The sequence below is a fragment of the Teleopsis dalmanni genome, chromosome 1, assembly GCF_002237135.1.
Source record: "Teleopsis dalmanni isolate 2A chromosome 1, ASM223713v2, whole genome shotgun sequence".
Lineage (NCBI taxonomy): Eukaryota > Metazoa > Arthropoda > Insecta > Diptera > Diopsidae > Teleopsis > Teleopsis dalmanni.
The window spans coordinates 53,431,218-53,453,909 of NC_051846.1; the positions used below are offsets into that span (position 1 = coordinate 53,431,218).

Genomic DNA, 22,692 nt, shown 5'->3' on the forward strand with positions numbered 1-22,692 from the left:
AATTAACAATAAACTTAGAAAGGAAAGCATATTATTGTTTTTATATTAATGAGATATATTCGATAAAAAGAGAGAGATATACAACGTAAAATAAATTAGAAATATTATAAATTTGAATATATAATATTATAAATATTATGAATGAGTGAGTAAGAATATAGCTTCTTAACTTAGTTCACAAAAATACAAGTACAATAGCAATCATATATGAGCAATCTATATTTCAAATCTTTGTCCCCCGTTGGTAGACTTTAAAAAAACACTTTATGTATTAAAAATACTATATAAAGACTTTACTATACCAAAAATCATTGCAAAAATATTGTAAGAATAGCAACGAGATGACCTATTAAAGAATTTTGAACAATGGTTCCATTATTTTTAACACGTAATGTTAGTCATGGGCTTATGCTTTGTCATTCCTTTTCTGTGATCGACAACTTTATTTAAAACTCCAAATGCGACGCCGTATATACTGATGATTTGGATCCTGTTAAGCAGTATCTAAGGCAAAGCAACAGCTATCACAGGCAATTGTGTCAAAATAGCTTTTGATACAAACATCGAGACCTGTAATGGGTTTAAAATTACAGAATTTAATATAAATAAAATATATGTTAACGATCGCTGCTAGTTCGATTTCGAGCAATAGATATTCTGTTCTAAGTATATGACACTAATGTAGACTGCAGATAATAAAATAAAATAGGTAAGGCAAAGAAACAGCTATACCAGGCAAGTGAGCCAAATTGCGTTTAACGAAAAATATGTCAAAGAGCAAATCAGTGGTCTCAGTAATGAATAGTTGTATATATATATTGTAAATGTTGACGTTATCTGGCAGTTAGAACGTCGTGACAGTAAATATTCTATTGTCAATATTTGACACTAATGTAACCTACCGTAATGTCATAAAATTTAAAAATTTTAATAGTATTACGGTCATATTTACCAAGATGTCAATAATGTTTTAGAGGACATTCAATTCTAATATATTGATTTTATTTATATTGGTTTTAATTTCGCAATGTTATAATAAATTTAAATAGTCATAAAAGTTGAAAATCACATTAAACTATAAGTAAATACTAATTTGATTACTAAATTGTCATTGAAATTTTCAAGGTTGCTTACGTATCACTACAGAGAAACAAAGTGCTAATTGTACTGATTACCATATAATGTATAATGTCCATAATATGTTTATGTATAGTATACATACAGATGTGCATGAAGTTGATAAATAGAAAATGCAGTTTCAGTTTCCAAATTTTTGTATATTAACTGCATTCGAGACCATCTGGTTTTCGCAGTGATTTATTGGAATTTGAGATGTGAAAAATGCGTAGACTCTTTTTTTAAGAGGAAATTTATGTAAAGTGAGATATTTTTATGGGTGTTAACCTGCACTCATTTATAATCTGTACAAGTGATTTACAAAGAATCCTGTGCCACTTGAGAGTATCATAATGATAATGACAATTTTCTGTGTGGTTTTTAATGTATCTTCTTCCGCACTTATTGGCGCCAGAAGAGGCACAAGTAACTTTTCATTTGTTATTTTTTTGAATTCACCAAAATTTACTCTTTTAAAATTTGATTTTAAATGCATTTACATATAATAGTTATATGTGTGCATATATAGAGTGAAATACAATATTACTATTCTACATAAATTTGTTAAAAATAATTTTAAAATTTATGCCAGATTTGTACATATTCATTTCAATCTCCTTTCTGTTGCTGGCATTATAGCCTGTGCGCTCCTGACAACGTGTCGCACATTATGTGAATTGGGACACATGTTTCCTTTTAAGTGGCTTCCTTAAATGTCTTATAAGAGTACATACACTATCATATTAAAAATAAAATCATCATAACTAGGTGTTCGAATTGCTACTGCAGCCGCTATCGTCGTCTGATGGTTGACGATTACATATAAGGCTACATATATATATATATATAGACTCGTATGTGCTGATGTGCCAGTGCTCGCAGCAAGGACATCAACTATTGTATAGTATACTTATATTTGGTAAATGTCATTTTGGACATGTTCGTAGCCGTAAGACGCAACATGCAGATTAAATTGAAAACAATTTAAATGTAGATTTCCATTGAGTCAGATATAATATAGTAGTAGCAAATTCGGCACAGCATCACCCCCAGTACTGTGATTTTCAGTACATATAGTACGAGTATATCTGAGCATCTCTGAAGCTTACTTTTTACTTGCCTGCCATTACAAGCGTCAAGTATGGTGTTTGCCATGTGGCATATGGCGTACGGTGTTGGTATTGGCAGCACTTACGGGATGTTGCCTAAGTGTTGTTTCATGTCACCTGGAAAGCATTTGGACATGAAATTGTCTATTTTTTGAAACACAAATACATGCACACACCTTAATATATGCGAGTGCTTTTATTAAAGGTGTTGGTGCGAACTAAAATGCAAATCCATACGTACACACTAACTGAAGTAGATTTCTGAGAATTTCTTGTCGAATTTTCTTAAATTGAAATTTTGTAAATTTTGTGCATCAATTCACTTGAATGTGTTAATAAAATTCTTGAACCGAGAAGCCAAGAAGCAATGCAAAGACGGAAGAAAGGATTTAATGCAAATTGTTTAAAATAAATTTGTAAAGTTGATATTATACTCCAGGGATAATGGAGGAATGAGAGTAGCTATGCTCTGATTTCGTTTAATGATAGTTTGCAATTTGTTCTACGACAATGGAAATTTGTACAAAAATATTTAGTAAACTTTTGACTAAAGTTACCAAATTGCTTGATACATAAATGTATTAAATTATATGATATGAATGTAATTAAAGAAAAACCAGACAGTGTGGAGTCGTTATAACGACAATTACTCCATTGTTTTTATCTATGTGTGATTAAAGTATTAAAACTTGTACTGCATTTCCACTTTGAATCTTATCGATCGAAACACTTGAAATTGAAATTGTTCTGCAAACATAAGTTCGACGTTTAATAAATATTTTCATTCTTTTTTGTTTCCTAAATGACACTTTATTTACTCAGTTTTTCCGTATAAGTAAATATCGGCACACTTTGTGCCTTAAGAGTGCAGTTTTGTCGGCGTTTAGACACACATGATAAGAATTTTAAAAATCGAAATACAAAATAAAATTCTTAAAATAATACAAAAATCAAATTGTTTGTCACAAAATGTTGTTTTATATTTTTTTTTTTACGCTCTTCTCAGTTTTAATTCGTGCAATTGCCTTTAAAACAACAAGCAGTTCATTGCCTAAACGTGATAACGAAACACATTAAATAGAAGAAACAATCACGGCTTAATGCTAATAGTAATTACTGGAGACATTTAACAGAAATGAAACAATTTTAATTAATTAAATATTCACAACTGATTTCTAGCACGCTTTTTACATTTTTCACTATTTTTTATGGCTCCATTTGAAATGTGTATAGAACTATTTACTGAGTCAACTGAGTTGCTGTATATTAATGATAAGTGGAAGTATTTTGGAATAATATATTCTGACATCAAAAACGTTAAACAATGATTTTCTGTATCACAAATTGTGTAATTATTCCTCAATATATTTAGTGCTGTTAACTGGCATTTTCGTGAAATTAGTGGAGCTTCAAACCGGAGCTGAGTCAGAAAAAACTGATATTCATGCTACAGCGAAAAGTAAAACTTGATTCAACAATATATCTTGATATAACACAAAAAAAATCGGTAATACAAAATTATTAATCCTATATTTCTAAAGAATTGAATATTCTATAAAGTTTACTAATCATATTTGACCATATAAAATAATTAGACAGAAGAAATAATTATGGAGTGCACATAAATAAACACATCCTTATTTAACTGACAAACATATATAGCATAAGCTGTATTAGTGATGGAAAAAAGTGTAAGGGAGCTTTTCGGGATGGAAATTTATTTTCAGGAATAATAGAAATAGTTTAAATGAAAGTATATTAGAAGTTTTAATAATAATAAAAGGCAATATGTAATTAATAATAAACATTAATTACAAACAATGAATCAAGTCATGATAAAACATTAATTTATCATATATGTACAGTTATACAGTTGAAACTAAACCGAAAACCGGAAAATTGGAATCAAATTCATATAACATTTTTAAGTCTACTGAAACCCAAAACGGAACATAAAACTTTACATTTTAAAAAATTAATGTAATTTTATAATGTAATTTTATAATTAAAAGAAATATTTCATTAAATCGAATAAATATGCAAAATAAGTACAAAACAAAGATTATTGTTTATATAACAATAGAGGAGCAATAGTTTTAGTTGAAAAGCAATAGACAAATGCGGTCTAAGAAGTGGGCAATATATGATCATTTTCGATATCAAAAACTTTAAAAATGGGCGCTCCTAGAAAAAATTTAAAATGTGGCTATTATAGAAAAGTGTTAATAGTTCACTGAAATAATTTAGAAAGAGGGTGCTCAGGAGTTTAAGCTACCACCACGAAATAAATACTTTATGGAGTATCTTAGAATAAAAGAAAAATTTTTATCTATTAAATATATCATTGATCTATCCAATTTAGTATTTAACTTTTTCCGCTGCAGAAAGATTTTGATAATTCCTTGAATTATATATAGTGCTTTGTCTAAACTATTCAGTTATTTTGAATGCGTCCTTTGTAGCCACAAACCTAGAAAAGAAATACAAGATCATTAATCAAAAATATATATAAGCGCAAAGCCGTCCAAACTGCCAATCAAAATAAACGCATTGGATTATTATTTGAAAATATGAACATATGTCTAGTAATTAAAATACCTATTTTGAGACAAGCTGTAACTTTCGTAGTTGCAATAATTTGTGCTTGAAACACAATTCAATAATCTGAGACTTACTTGCTGCTGTTCTTCTTTCCTAGTGAAGCATAAAGTCTCAATGATCAAAGAGCCTTTCGTATATATATATACAAGTTTCTTAAAGGAAATATAAATACAAGACGCTAAAAAGAGCAAGTTACTTTGAAACGTTTTAAAAAGTAATATATTACTTTTAATTTTTTAACCTCAATTTACTAAGTGTGAACACATCGTTACCTATATTGGAGTCATGAGTGACTACAGTAAAACATTATCCTAATAAAATACCCGCTCATATCAAGTTATTGTTAGATGGCAAGGCTATAGTATAGTTTGTTATAAACTTAGAGTGATGAATATATAAATAACACAATCTCAGAAGGAACTGAATAGATTGAGGATGGAACTGTGCCCATATTCATTGCCCTCCTATTGTGCAGTAGATTTATGCCATTTTTGGATGAGGCACGCTGATATTTCCTTGTCTCCCATATAGCTTAATTGGAACATATAACATATTACTGTTTTGTTGAAGGTAATTTTAAAAGTAGTTATAGAGCAAAGCAAGATAATGAAAAAGATTTTTGTAATAAAAATTATTATAGATATACCACGTTTAATATGGTACTTGCTCAATACGGTCTCCATATTACACGATACAAAATTTGTGATTATTATAATATGGACTTGTGCTACATCATACAAAACTTTAGAAATGAGTAGCGAAAAAGATTTTTTTGCAAACTTGGAGTAAGGAAATCAGTTTAACCACAGTTTTTAATGATAATTATTATATAAATTAACATTGTATTACAAAAATTATAATTATTTTTGAATTATAATATAATATTGAGTTGAATTTTTATTTTTTTTAAAACTTGCGTTGAATTTTTTTTATATTACTTACTAATTTATTTTGCCTATGTACTTGAAAGGAAATTCTAGTCTTAAAACTTGGTTTCGATATAACACGATACAAAATGCATAGTTTTGATATTAAACGAAATAACTTTTGTTACAACCTGGTAAACTACACATTGCCTTCAATGACATTTTATCAGAGGTTATATGTTACATTATATATTAGTTTAAATAAATATATGAATAAGTTCTGTATAACACGATTTCAATATAACACGGTAAAAATAATCTTCTTAATCAGGGAACACCTCTAAACAGGATTTTGCTATATTTTTATTTTAGTTCTAATACTATTTTGTGTAGTATGTTATTTTCACTATTTTTTTAATATAGTTGCGTTTCTTGATTATGAATTCTTATTAAATAATTTTGTTTTATTTTTTCATACGTTTTCGGTGTTTTAATCTAGTACTTTGACTTTTGTTTATATTACAAAAATTAATAAAATAAATACTATATATTTATAATAATTATATTTATAATATAATAATAATTAGTTACTCGTTGTTTGTAATATAGTCATAGCAATAAAAAAAAAAATATGTTATTTATATGGAACATTAACCACTTGTGTGAGTGAAGTGTATGCTCTTAGCTTGGAATTGATATGAAGTCTATTTAGTAGGACAGTTCATACGTATATGCAAATCAGTGATACTATCAATGTATGTTTTAATTACCTTAATTATGTAGTATTGAGCATTTTTTTATATAATTAGATTATATCCGGTTATAAAAACATATATTGATAACAAAAAATGACTTTAAAGAACACAAGTCTTATGGTAATTATATATTTATGATTTATAATTAAGTTTATACTATTTATTAAGGAAAAAAAGTATTAATAGAAGAACAGGAACTCATTTATTTTAATATTTATCTAAGCTTGTTTTTTGTTTATTAAAATTAATACAAATTTCAATAGAAAGATTACTTTGCCTTTGTTATAATATCTACTTAATCACTATTTTTTAATTATGCTTAAACTACTATAATAAAAGTTTAAGAGAAAATTGCTTTGCTCCAATGATCGCCACAACATTTGCTTTCACTTCCTAACATCAAAGGAAATATGTTTTTTGCTTTAATAAATTTAATGAAATACTCAGCATTTTACGGAGTATAAAAAAATTTTTTAAGCAAAATACTCCATTTGTAAGTTATTTTTATTCTAAATATTTTGTGTTTAGCTTTATCACTAAAAGATAAAAGGGTGTGTTGTTGTAAATGCAACAAAACGAAACCACTCCTAAGTCTATGAAAAAATACATTAATTGTTATTAGTAAAAAAAGATGAAAACAAAATATAAAAATATTTTTAAAAAAGAATTTTTGCATTTTTATTCTAAACAAAACTATGTAATATGTAAAGTAAAAAAGTAAATTTAAATTTGCCAAAAAAAATGTACAGAATGTACTGAAAGCATTTTTTTATGGCTTCAGGGCCCCTTAAATGGAGACTATTATGCGGTCAAATTTCGCTGCCATAAATTTATATTCCAATGCAAACAAATATGCAACATACATAAATAAAGGGGAAACGATTTGTAATCGTAAGAACAACAAAAGCAACAAAAATAATAACAACAAGAACTGCAACAGCTAAGCAATTGTTTGTAAACAATATCTCAACTTGATTTCTACTAGTTAGATATTTTGTACTTTACTCGTTACTTGTTGAAAGAGAAACATTTTTTATAAGTAAAAAGAAGGCGTTGCCAAAAACTCACAACTACCACGAAACACACAAAGATGCTTTTCACAGTGATGAAGAGATGCGTGAATAAGCATAGAAATCAGTAATACCAGTTCCAACATGTCGTACGAATGCAGATACAAAATTTTGTATCGCACAAATACAGCTGTAGTGTTCACTTCATATGAAGATACAAATGTATCTGCAACTGTTGGAGTAGTGGCACTTATGGCACAAATGTTTTCACATTTTTTTAACATTTCATTTTTGTTTCGCTCTTACACACAGTTTGACACATTGTTGTTCTGCTCTGTTCGTTGCAATCACAATGTGGCAACCAGAAATACTGTAAATATCTTGACAATCAGAAATCCAAACAAACCGTTCAACACAACCAACTAGTTTGTGTTCGAACGTGTTTAGGTGCACATCGGTGAAATGTTGAAATTATTTTAATATTAGAAAATCACAATAAACAGATAAATCGACGCATAACAGGTTGTAAACAAGTTTAAGATAAATATAAAATAATTAAAATTTAACAAATATGTTATTTAATTTTAAAATAAATTAAATCAGTAAATTGGTGCAATAGTAATTACCGTAAAAAAGAAATTATAATAAAGTTCCTTACATTTGAAAAAAAAAAAAAAAATTAAGTACTATGATATGTGTAGCTAAACAAGCCCTTTTAAAAATACTATAAGAAAAACAATATAGGGTTAAGTGCGATGAGTTCTAACAACTTCCGAACAATTTGCAAATAACTTAACACCTCCGAAGTCAACAACAAGTTAAATTATTTCATGTTAGACATATTTATGGCTACAAATAAAATCGTATAATAAATAAAAAAATCAAATAAATAAAACTCAAAACCATACTAAACCATGTCACCCAAAAAGGATACCAAAAACTGGCAGTAAAACATTCTAAAAACTGGTGGTAGAACTTTCTGCGAAAAAAAGGTTTAATTGAAATCCACATAAAAATTGTTTCGGTGCTGAATAAATAAAAAATAATAACAAGAAAAGAGATAAAAAAAAACATTTCCCACTGACATTAACATAAATGCCTGACAATTTGTTTTACCAATTTCCAACACGGAAACGGCAACAATAGCTTTTCTTCTCGTAGCTTTTCCGACGAAAGGCGCAAATAAAAACCAACATAAACATTCGACGATACAAACAAACGAACTACGCACCTTCTTCCGTTTTGAAAAAAAGGCAACAGCTACAATAACGGCAACACCGACAGCGACAGTGCTTATCATCAACATCCTTTACAGATCCTTACAGCATTTTTGGTTTGTTGTCGTTGGAGTATCTGAGTTTGGCTGTGTGTTTCTGTGCGCTACGCAAACCAAATTTATATGTGGCGGTGTGGGTGCAAATTTCGGCAGTGTACCTTAATCAAGCTGCGTTCTTTGTGACTTCACTGTTGTTGTGCTTAAGTGTAGCTTAAGTGGAGATTTGCTACAGCATCCAAAGTCACCAGTTACGTTTGTTATCAACTTTGATAAGGTTTTTATTGAATTTTGAACTTAATAACTCTGAAGGAAAATCATGAATATGGCTGCATATGCGCAGTTCGGATATGGTGGTTACCCGCCGGCTAATCAGGTAAGATACTCGTAATTAAAATATTGTTTTTACCCTAAATAACTCAATAAAATATATAAAGCGTGCTTATTATATAAATTCAGTTTTGATTGTAGATCTGAATAATTTTTTGATTAGTGTAGTTTTTGTGTTAAGACAAAAAATATTTATTAAATAAATAATATTTGTTCAACTTCGCTTTTGTATAGCGAAGAGATTACACATAACCATTGTTGCTGTTGTTATAAGAATATAAAGTAAATGATTGTGTAAATATAGAATAAAAACAAATTATGCTAAAACAATAATTTGTATAATAATATAAATATTATTATATTTCCAAATATTATCATTGCTCTTAATAAGAGTAAAGGACGAATTTATAGTTGTAATTAATAAATAACCACTATATGTCCTTTTTGCAGTACCAAGTAGTTGGTGCTGAAACTAGTAGCATAAACTCTTATGTTCATTATTCTATTTATGTTTATTTACATAGTAGCTCTTCAACTGTAGTCTATTATTATGTGCTTCTATTGTAGTAACACATAATCTTAAATCTTCTAACAAGATTCCTTGTTTGTTCTGTTATAATCGCACTTATGCCGTTTGTTACTTAGATAAAACTTTTTATTACTACATATTAAAATAAAAAAAAATTATTCCTTTATACAAAGTCCTTATTTTGTATTTGCATAATCAGTTGTTATATAAAGAATAATAAATAATTGTAATTAAATTTATATAATATTAATATTAACATAAAATTACTTGACTTAGATTTATATCTCACACATATAAATTTTACATGTTTATTACACTATTTTTAAAGCAACTTATTGCGCAGATTATTATTAAATTGAGTACGATTAATTATAAACTTAATGAATTTATAATTAATATAAAATAAAATTAATTATGTTCCAACTATAGTCAAGAGTTCTACCTGCAATGCAATGCAATTTAAAATTTTTTGTAATCTTTAGCACTATGCTTTCCCATAGATAGAGAAGAGCTAATAATAATAATATATATTTATAAAATAAATGTACAGTGAATGAAATGTGTATTAACTAGTAAATGGTCTATAATTTATAATATAATATTAAATTAATTATAAACTTTAGCTCGACTCTGGCTAGTAGTGCTAAGGTGTGTAACATTATTGTTAAAAATGCTTGTTATTCTTTCTTACTACATAAAGTAGAAGTAAAGGAACTACTAATATCTTTATATTAGTACATATTCAAAAATATAGTGTGTAAACTCAATAGGGTTGTGAAAATTTGTATAAACTAGTGAATCGCAAAATAAGTCCATATAATCATGATATCTGGCTTTAATCTTAGCTTTTCAGCTAATTGAAATAAACGTTGCTTAGTGACTTTTTGTTGATCCAAGTATTTTTACAATTTATTCAACACATTGTTTCAGATATATTATTTAACTGTATCAACTAAAGCACATAAAGCATTACTATTTTAAAATATTTAAATATTATTCACGGTGGTGAATATTGATAACTAATAATATAATAATGACGGCGGCCTTATCATATGCAATATATTTGTTTCATAATTATATATATTAAGTTAATTATTAAATAGAAAGTGATCTAGAGCGGTGTGTGTCTTTGTACAGAAAATTTTTTATTTCTATTATATATCGTCCATGAGAAACATTCACCCTGTGTAAGCCTCTAATATTTAAAATTATAATTCCATTTCTTATTAATATAGTTTACTTTCATCTAATGAACATGATGTTTATTTTGTCTTAGTTAAGTTTAGTATATCATTTTCAGAAGTGCTATGATCTTTGATCTAAGTTGATTTCTCAAAGATTTGAAATATTATGGACATTTTTGTCTAATAACAGAAAACAGGTATTACATGCTTTAAATGATACCGTTATTTGTATTGTTTTTGGTTCATCAGATTTGTGAACTTTGTAAAGATATAATGCGGAGATTTGGAAAAGTTTTCGATTCTAACACAAATTATCTATTCTGTAAGATATTTTGAACGAACTTTAGCGAGCGTGAAGTTATGTTTTGACACGTTGTTCGTCTGTAAGATTTTCTCCAGAATTGGGCTTCATTATTTGCTTCTATACTAAATAGTTAACTCTACGAATTTCAGTCTATACTCTGTATATAAATATACTTAACTTGATCTTCTCTAAAGCACACTTTTCTAATGTAAATAATAATAACTGGGTATGAGTTTATTATAATTACTGGTTGGTGGTTAATTAAAGACTAATTAAAATTGTGGATATAGATAAATCTATCATAAATTTTACTTGGCAATCAAATAATAAATGATTTTATAATTCTGGCTTATGATGATTTAGTATCAAAAACTACTACATTAACTGAACATTATTTTCATAGAATGGCAACTAAAAGAATTTCAGTTTTAAAAATAATTTTTCTGATAATTAAGGGAGTTCATTTCAGTTTTACGATAGATAAATAAAGGGATAGTACAAGAACTTTCAGAGTTTGCGGTGTATCAGACAACACACGTGAATCTGTAATTATAATATAGTTTGTAACGATAGTTTTTTAAGAAAGATGTGGAAATACCGATTTCTTTTGTGATTAGTTTCTTGATTATTTTTAATGTTTAGAATACGTTACCAAAAGATACAAATGCTCTAATAACCTTTTTATGATTTTATTTGGGTTTAATGTCTTTTTAAATTTTTCGTTTCGTTTATTTGGTGTAGTTAGCTGATACTTTGGATATTATTTATTTAATTGTATATTACTAAAGAATAATATAGTAATATAGTAGTGTATAAAAATAGTTATTTTTGTTAGTAATAAAAATATTATCTATGCATAAGCTAATTACTTTAATAAATGATTTTGTAAGAATGTTGGTATTGCTCCACCACTTGATGGGGTGCGATTTTGACTTAAAATTCTTGCAACAAAATGGTACCAACTACTTCTGTGTTCGACGTTCTCTCAAAGCTGCAAACATTTTTCGGCATATTTTTGTAGCAGTTTTTCAGACTATTTCTTCAGTTATTTCTCTCATTTTCAAATCAATATTACTTTTTACAAGAGTGACGAATTATACAACTAGGAAAAATAGTATGCTCCAACCACATTCTAGTTTAAATGACCTGATAATTTTGTTAGAAAAATTTTAGCTCATATGGTAAAAAGGCAATAAAAACTAAACTAAACCTGAGATTCAGTTAAAATCATGTTAAATCAATAAAATTATTTTTCTGAATGTACCTTCACAAAAAAATATATTTTGACATGTTCGGATTTGTATTGTTAGATATTATCTACATATCCACTATCATCCTGTGACAAAAAACTATGGATCCTTTTCAAAATTACCCAATATTCCTCAATAAGAAAGTGCTTTCTGTATAGGTTCTTTATTGTGAAACTCTAATATGTTATACAGTGATCATCCCAAAAATGTGTTTATGTGCCTTTTATTGTTATATTACGATATAAGAATAATATATTAATTAGTGAAATATTACGATTTTACTAAAACTAAAGCTGATCGGTTGACATTTGTATATAAACTTAGCGTTTGAGGGATTAAGAGTGATTCATATTTAACTAACCATTGCTATAAAATATTATACCGATTAAATTTGCTTCTTATATTGTTTCTATATAAATTTGTAGTTCTTATTTAAAAATTTTTCAGCTAAAAATACTCATTAACCTTTTGAAAATCATATTAAAGCATATGTTAGAATTTAAGATTTTTGATAAAATACGTTTTTTTTTGGTAATATGTAAGAGTAATTTAACCTTATTTAAGTTATCTCATACTTTTATAATTTTTTTTTTTGAGTATTCTTTTAATATAAAATCATGAAGTAGCATTAAAGCCTAATTTCTACATTAATAAAAATTTAAATGTCAGTAAATTAGTCTGATTTGCGAAATTTGATATTTTATTAAACAGTTTAAATATTTAAAAGTGAAATTAAAGTTTGGGTAAATATTAAATTTGTAGGAAAGATTTAACTTTGTTGGTTACTCTATCAGACAGAAGCGCATATACTATTAAACTTAACATATATATATATATGGACATATATATTAGTACATAAATTTACTAGGTATATTGTGTATGATGGTATAGGAGTACAAGTACAACTGCAGTTATAATTACTACCGATAATCTTAGTAGCCATTATTTTAATTATTATAATTTAACGTAGCAAGTATGCATATTATAATGAATGTGCATACAATCCGGCCATTTCAACATAAATTTCTATTTAAATCACTGGTCATATTAGAAATACACGGGAACAAGTAAACTTATGCAAGGAAATATGTACACACATACGAATGCATTAAAGGTACGAGAGAGAGAGAATAGCTATACTAAATACAAGTGCATAAGATACATTCCAGTGCATACACATAGATATATCTGTTGAAAGCTTAGAAGAAGCTGCTGCATTTACACAGTGTGATTTAATAGAATTTGTGTAATTTCATTAATTTAATATGTAGCTATAAAATGCACATTATATAAATATATATATATGTATATACTTTTTATTTATAATTTTTTTTAAAAAAAATTTTTAAATGTATCTGAAAACTTGCACAAAACCCTAACACCGGCAGCCTACATCCCCATTTTATCGGGAGCAGTAAAATAAAAGCACACAAAAAAAGTATTTTGGCGCTTATTTGCTTCCTTTTTGTACATAATGGCTTTTCCTCCTGTTTCTGTTGTTCCCACTAAAAATTGCTGTTTGCTGCTGTTGTTGTTGTTGTTGTTGCTTTTGTTTCTGCAATGTTATCCTGTATTGTGCAACATTTCCTTGCATAATTTTTAACATTGGCGGCAAATAGTTTTAGTCATTATACTTAATGTTATTTTTGTTGGTCGTTTTTGCTGTTGTGGCTGCTATTCCGATGAATATTCATGCCTGCGGCCACTTTTATAAATTTTCCTCAGTCGTTTGCATAAAGAATAAATTTAAGTTGATATATAAATTTTTTTCTCTCTCTAATTATTACTGATTTTAGATATCGTTTAAAGCATTTAAGTCCTTTGCTGTCGATGTAAGGATAATATTTTGTTTAAAACATATATTTTATAATTTTTGTCACGTACGAGAAATGTTCCTGTTCGACCATTACGAAATTTTTTTGGGTCATTATGTTAATTATTGACATCCAGTTTGGTTTCATTTTGGAAATTATTTCGGGCTTGAAAAGATACTAAAGTATGTAACATCAAATTTTAATATAAATTCGATTCATCTTTTTATAATATCAAATTAAGTATAAAGCGGAAATTGATTTTAAATTATATGCAACCAAATATATGTGCATATATATAATATAGTTGTGCATAAGACTGTTAGTCTTAAAAATTTGTAATTAAATCAAAACGAGTAAATTAAAATATATATTAAAAAAATTAAATTGGCATTCCAAAATTAAGTAGAAAATACTGAATTCCGGCACAATAATAAAATTTTCACTTTTTAACAATATATTTGTTAATACGTATGACATACAACGTTTAAGAAGTGATTATATTGTCCTCAACTTCTATATTAAACAGTTGGGAAGATAGATTTAATACTAACCATAACCATTATTATTAAAAAGTTTGAATAATTTAATTTAAGGAAAGAAGAAGCGTATATTATATAAATATATATTGCCAAGAAAATAAAAAAGGACCAGAAGTATATGTACCTATATGTATTTTCACATTAGATATATGATTTTCTTGATTTATCAATACTCAAATTTATCGTTTATTAAAATACTGACAGTAGAATATATTTATATAAATAATTTGCTTAGCAATAGTCATCGTACAAAAATTCAAAATCGATTCTCAATAAGAAATAAAACATAGAAGGTTTTGAAAATATTAAGATCAATATAATTGGCTAAATGAGTCAGTTTTTCACAGAACTCTTATTTTATTGGCCGCCAAGCCAATAACTTAACTGCCAGCAAGTGAAAGTTGTAACATAATGCCAGCAAAGACAGCTTTGTTAAAGAAGACCTTAAATCATCGATTTGAGAACTTGATTTTTGCTGAGCAAAGATCAAGTAACTATAGTCTTTCTAGCTGACAACACAATCTTTATTCATTCATTGACTGGCAAATCAGTAAAGTCAACTTTATCAGTTGCAAGTCCATTTTGATTTGCTTGAACCGTTCTAATTTAAACAGATCTTTTCAAATTCTAAATATTGGAGTAGTACTCATATTTCATGGGGTAAAGCACTCACAGTTTCAGCACCCATTTTAATCCTTATTATATTACTTTTATTATTCTTATTATAATACAAAACAATCAACAATTAACAGTGGTAATATACTTCAATATTATCCAGAATGCTCTCATTAATTTAGCATATAGACGATATTTGTAGTTAATTGTTAGACACCAGTTCTCTTAATTTGGATTTGGATTTGGATTTATTTAATAAAATATGAGGTGTAAAAGAATAACAAACTACAATAGATAGTTTGTGCAATACGCACTATAAGGCAGCAACTTCAGATTTTACTCTCGTTTATTCAATATTATTCGGAATTACTAATAAACTACAATCTTTAAATCTACTTAGAAAAATCTTAACATCACAATTTTCACTTTTTCATTCAATTTTATATTAACCTACTATTACAATTTGGGAAAATAAAAATCTAAACTACATTTACTAGAGAAAAAATTATTTTGATTATCTGTTATTACGTGAACAAGAGCATTTCTTAACAGTAGAGGTATTCAGTGTTAAGCGCAACTGTGAATGTTTTATAAGGCGCAACAATCCTTTGCACAATAAAATTTTTAGTCTCTCATAATCTGCCATATAGAACTCATAAAGAGTCCCTAAGCCTGTACGAAAGCGTAAATAGTGATAGTTTCATAGATCTATTTATGTTGGTATCCAACTTTTTAGGGCTTATTAATAAAATCTATCTGCATTTTTCAAAGTCAAGCAAGAGTTCGTAAATACTTGTAAAAACTAAATTAAAAATGATCTAAAAATCTCTCTCTAAAACAAAGTAGGAGAGTAGAATCGAAGCAGTAAAAGCGATATTTTTGCAATTTGATGATGTTATTGAATGCATGAAGGACTAGAGAAATAAAACTGATGATACTAAAATTCTAACTGATTGTGAAGTAGTCCTGAATGAAATGTTAATTTTCGAGTTTATTGTTGCTATACACGTATAGGTCAAAATTTTACTACGAGGGAACAATATCAAAAAATTTTGGTAATCGACTGAAGTAAACTTGATAATCGCTATTAATCGCTACGCTAAGCTTAATAATTGTTTGTAGAAAAAAGTGTACTTAAATTTAAAGGAAAAAGAATAGCAAAGAGAAATCATTGTTCAGTTATGAACATATTGATGAATCCATACAATCCATTGAAATACAGTAACATAATGATAGATGATATCATGACTGTCGATTCTAAGTAGTTAATGGATATTTTGAAAAATTTGTTTACATATATGACATTAGTCATATGAAAAGTATATTAAACGAAGACTTTCTCAAGTATTGTATTAATTTAGGTACAATACTTCGGGAAGGTAAAAACACAGACATTTATTCATTTAACCTGTATGAGAAGTTCCAGCTTTTAAAATCGCTTAGTAGACTCACTCAACAAGAAAAAGCAACTCATTCGGTATATTAAGGAATAAAATTTATAAGAAGTATATTCGAATGTTTATATAGTAATCAGAATCATACTCATAGTACATCTTCTGCTGAAAAAAGCTTCTGAGTTAAAATTGTTTAAGACCTACTTAAGAAGTATGATGAGCCAAGAGATCTGCATTATCTGCATTGGTGATTGGATAAGAAAATTCATTTATTTAAATTTGTGATTTTTTTTTTTGATTTAATTATTAATAAATCTTTTATACATGTTTCGTCATATTAGTGAATATAAATGATTTACTTTTAATATTCGGTAATGAAAGAGGGCTCGCTATTCTGATGTCACCGATGTTCAGAATTGGTCTAGCTCCTCTACTGTGTGAGCAAAAATTTCTGATTTAAACTTTGAGGCTGAATGCGAATTTCAGCTGATATGTTAGTGTAATTATTTCAAAATTTTATTTTTAAGTTTTGAAAATTGCTACACTTAATTTGAATTTCTAGCAGGTTTGTTTTCTAAGTAATACGTTTTATTGCAGAATGGTCATAGATAACTAATAATTGTGGTAGTAAAATTTTTTAATGATCAATAAAATATTGCAATATTTTATTAATCATTCATACATACATATAAGAGGAACAGAGGTTTCTATATCGAAGACATATACTACAATACTTATTCAAAGCGTTTCATTTAAGTTGAATTTTTAGCATTAACAAGTCGTAATATTAACAACAAAAGTATTTCAAACTAAAACACGTACTTCAGATCAAAGAATTCCTCTTGTAACAAATCGGTCATCCAAAACGGAAATTATGTGCAAACAATACTCAAGTAGAGCGCAAATCTGGGCAAGTTTAATAGGAATTTAAGCGCTTTTATCTGAAATACATTAAAGGAGAAAATGGTTTGGTTAGTGTGTGTTTACATGCAGAAATTTTGCAATAAAATTGGTAATGAAAAAAACTCAACAGCCAGGAAGTTAAAACATTCGAACAGAGCACAAATATTTAAACACAAAAAAAAATATATATATGAAATTATATCATAAAATTTGTTTCCAGAGAATGTTTAAAATTTTATTCATCATATTACTAAAATCAAAAGACTAAAATAGCCAAATAAGGCGTGGTCGTATAATATTTTCCATATAAAAATATGCAAATTAATTTGCAGCAAAAAATCATTAATGCCGAGACATCGACTGACGGGAATGTGTTTTTGTATCGTTCAGATGCGTTTTTTGCTTAAAATTTAATTATTAATTATTTAAAATTAATATGGAAAACTTGAGCCAAACAAAACGAAAGGCTGAACAGCAGGCCAAGCTGTCATTTAACGCTTATTAATTTAATGATTTACGTTTGTATCGAGAGTGCAAAAAATCGCACGATATATTTTCATTCTGACATTGCAGTTGGACTTGGAGTTGCATTTGCTGGCCGATGCCGATGCCAAAGCCATTGCATTCATTTGGGTTTCAATATTTTTCTTGTTTTTTTTTTGTTGTTCTTAACTTTTTGTTGTGCGTTTATGGATTTTTAATATTTCTATATGAGTTTTTTCGCTTTGTTCTGTGGAAGACTAAAAGCCAAAGAATGCTTTAACCTGCCAGAAAAAGTTGCTCCTAATGATGCTACGACTTCTGTCGAAACAAACACAACAAAAATAAAAAATAATATTAACGTATATGTATATAGGTATATATAACAAAAATTGCCAAATTGTGTTTGTCTGTCGGTCTGTCTGTTTTTCAGTTGCAGTAGCTTTAATAATAAAACAGTAATGTGAAACAGCCAAAATAACCGAACAAAAGTAAAAATTTCATTCAATTACAATGCGTTGCACGGTGGCATTCTCGCATGTGTTTACTTAACCATACAACCAACTATGACCAGTTCGGCTATAGCTGGAACCAAACTCTTGCTCATGTGTGCATTCTGGATGACAATAATTGTTGTTAGTATTATTGTCGTAGTGGCAGTTGCATTGTTTCACATTCATTTTTTCAGTTCTTGTAGTTTTTGCAGTTGGCACAAAAAGCTTGCATTAAAAATTCATAAATCAATTATGGAATGTGCACTGAAAATATTAGTAGTTTTTTGCAATGATCCTGTTTTTTTTTTATTTTTACGTACTTCACTATTCAATACAGGATAATATGTACAATGAATATATATGGTTAAACATGCGTATTCATAGAGCTTTTTATGCGAAAATATTTTGTCTGGTTCTCTTCTGTTGCATAGCTGTGCGTTTCACAACCTCATGTATGTATAGGCGCCTTTCAATTGCTTGTTGTACATTAATCCATAAAGTAATACTGCCTCATATTGAAGTGAACATGTATGTTACTTAATATGATTTCGAAAAACACAAACATTCTTGGGCATTTTAAACATTTTTCATATATGTAAACAAATTTATTAATATTAATTCTATTAGTAAACGTTTTTCTTGAAAATAATAATTTGAGCGCAGTAATTTCATGGAGATGAACTCTTTTTCTTATTAAAATTCATTTAAAATAACGTATGCCCTTATAGATTAACATAATCTACTATATATAAATTTGTTGTAGTTAATGAAAGTTATAGTAGTTATCATATAAATCTGCTTTAAGAATTTGTAACCATTATTAATGTGTATAAACAAAAGAATTAAACATTTCTTAAAACAAATATGTAGATGGGTAGATAAACTTTTAATTATTATTATTAATTATTAATTATTTTATTATTTTATTAATTATTAAAATAAATTATTTAATTAATTATAAATTATTTATTACTTACAAAAATGATTGAATTTTACCTAAAAATTAACATTATTATTCACATAAATTATTCAATAATTAGGTATACATAACATAGTTATTGTTCATACACAAAAATTAATATACAATTACTTTTGTCGACAGGCTAACAGATTTTGGGCTAATATTGCTTCAGTAGACATGTCAAGATTGACATGGCCTATGAACTTTAAATGTAGAACTTCTGTTCTGATTCATTGCAGTTATCGAATGTATCAAAGTTAATACAAGACAGATCAAGAGTGAAATGCCCTATAAATATTTAATGTGAAAATTTTGACCTAATTTATTGCAGTTATCGAATATATTAAAGATAAACAAATAGGTTAATAGACTATAGAACGACATGGAGCCAGATTGGGCCTGCCCGCCAAATCTCGTACGTGTGTACCGATGCTCGAGGAGGAGACACCGAGACACCTGTTGTGTATAAGTTAATTTAGATTAAAGCTTAAAGTTGCCTAGATGGGTTCGCTATTCTTTAATTTACTCAAAAATATTTGAGTATTGGTGAGGTACTTGTATTTATCAATGTTTCCGACTGGTTCTAATATGTCTGATTTTCTACCCACAAATACGAGAAATTTGCAATCAAAAAGGCTTTTTTAGTTAATTGAGGAGGATCGATCCTCCATTCACCTATCCAGCAATATCCAGTTATCAAAATACTCTAAAATATTTGTACTTGCATAAATACTACAAAATGCATTGTGTCAATTGAGAAATCCAATTGCGATATTCAATGTTTGACTTAAATCACCGAACTCAAGGAAGTTTACGGATTTTTTTATGTTTTTTAATAATTAAAAACTTAAGGTCTTGATATTTATTTAGTTAAATATAAAATCTGACGTGATTTTGAAAATTACAATTTTTTTGGGAATTGTATTTTAATTTGCACTCTTAGAGACACACATGTAATTATTATTATGCAATTTGGAACTGCACTTAAAGCTTTTAAAATCGCATTAATATTTTTTTATCTGTACAATTTCTTTTGTAAGAATTACTCATAACCTTATTTGGTTTCGTTGGTTGTTATTAGAACGCGTTATCTCTTAGAACGCGTTATCTCTTATTTATCACATTGCGTTCTGTATATTTTTACAGATGCCATAACTCGAATTACGCTTTATGGCCGTTTGGTATTCTCCACAACGCGTTCTGGCTATTTTCGCAAAGTTACAACATGAATTTCTCATTTTGGGTGTTTTTAAGCTATCAAGTAATTGAGTTACCATCAATGATGGTCGAAATAATTCACAAAAAAATAAAAATTAAAATACACATAACGAGTTCTGTTATTTTTTCGCTCATGACCGTATAACTTATAACATAGTGTCAGTAGTATAAACATAAATAGTAGAAATGTTGCACAAATGGTTCGATGATCCGATAATTACTGTTTTATCTAACTATTTAAACAATGTAGATAAGTCCCTCGTTTATTTATATAATGTATATATAATATACTTGTATATATGTGTACCTATTACACTACTTAGTCTCAAATCATATCATATCATATCACAACTCCCATTACAATAATGAGTAGTTCCAACACCTAATGAATATTTTGTTTGCCCATTGCGAATTACAATTTCAGTGTTATGACTTTATATTTCATATTCACTGCTTCCTTTTCCTTTAGGTTTTATTTTTCGTATCTTTAAATGTACTTTAAGATAAAATCAAATCGCAATCATAAAAATTAAACGGTATTAAATTTTGTAAAACATTACCAACACTTCCCTATGCTTTGAAGGCGAAACATTAAAACATTAAAACAATAATTTAAATACTTTATAACGTTTTTATTGCGCTCTTGTATCCGTATCCTATCTGTGGTAATATTTTGATAAATTCCGGAAGAATTGGAGTCTAGCAAGAGGACACTTAAACATTCTGCGGCAATTCGAAGGGAACTCTGTATTGAATTTTGCACTGTCGTGTGCTTTGTAGTGCTGTGGTGTGGTGTGCTGTGCTGTATGGTCAATAAGCTAAAATGTTTAGGATGAAATCAAACATGAGGATCATTAAAAAGAATATAACTTGCGTGCTGATAATAAGCTGCAACCCGAAAGCGAAGACAGACAAGACCATGACGATGATATGCTTTCGTACAACAAAGCAAACCTGAACGTCTGTAGCTGTTGTCTCAAAATGGGTTTGCTGCACTTTTTCTTGGATATCTCGTATAGTCAGTCTCGTCTGTCAGCCGTATGTGCTTTTATTGTATTCAGAAAATATTCATATATTAAAAAAATATCGACGTCCGTTTTGATATTTGCAAAGGAGCTGAGTTGCAATAATGGATCCGGTTGCACTTCGTTTTACTTGGTGGACACAACCATTCAGAATTCATTAGATTTCATTCATGAAAATGATTTTATTATAATTTCCAATTTTAACAAAAATTTGTGTTGCCTTTTTATTTGGGCACGCCAGAGAAGCGTGGGCATGTGTGAATGTAAGTAGCATATGTGTCTGTTTGTTGGCAGAAAGTTATGTGCGTGCACCTAATGGCTGACACCAACTGTGAATTACGAATGTGATTAGATAGCAACGAATTCATTGGGAGGTGTTAAAAGGCAACTCATTTTTGTACTTAAATTACCATTATTAGATTTTGCATATAATCATTTGTGATTTTTGTTGTTGTTGTTGGTGTGGATGTTGTTTTTGTGTTTTGTGCGGATATGAATGGTATGAATATGTTATAATCGTAAATTTAAGTATATATGTTATATGAATGGAAAGCTGTGGCAAAAGAATGCAACAAGCATTTCGTTGACTGTTAACTGGCAGTAGCCATTGCCTGTAGCGATAGTCTCACATTTTTAAATTTATCCTTGCTCAAGTGTTCATGTCAATAGGGAGTTGGTGGCTTCTTGTTGATTATGGTTATTTTATTTAATGTTTGCTTGTTGAAGTTATCAACGTACAATTTGTAATCTTTAATTGAAACTGAAGTAAGAACATTAAAGTTTTCATTCCTTACAGAAATAGCAGTAGGGACAGATGTTTATATGTTATTATTAAATGTTGATGGCTATTTTAGAGGACTTCATTATGTAAATTTGATGTGACAAGTATCAATTTAATTATAGTTAATTTTATATGTGTGTA

At 28.1% G+C, this 22,692-nt stretch overlaps 2 protein-coding genes across 2 annotated transcripts in view; both read left to right on the plus strand.

Annotated features, from left to right (window-relative positions):
• The window catches only part of LOC119668050 (ubiquinone biosynthesis protein COQ4 homolog, mitochondrial), a gene marked incomplete in the record, with an annotated part of 441,748 nt that overhangs the window by 27,101 nt on the left and 391,955 nt on the right, over positions 1 to 22,692 (plus strand).
• LOC119668040 (homeobox protein caupolican-like) overlaps positions 8,174 to 22,692 on the plus strand; it is a 29,121-nt gene continuing 14,602 nt past the window's right edge. Inside the window, exon 1 of the mRNA XM_038077414.1 lies at positions 8,174 to 9,106. Within this exon, the coding sequence (XP_037933342.1) occupies positions 9,050 to 9,106 (57 nt within the window). The 5' untranslated portion in view covers positions 8,174 to 9,049. The remainder of the gene's footprint in view (positions 9,107 to 22,692) is intronic.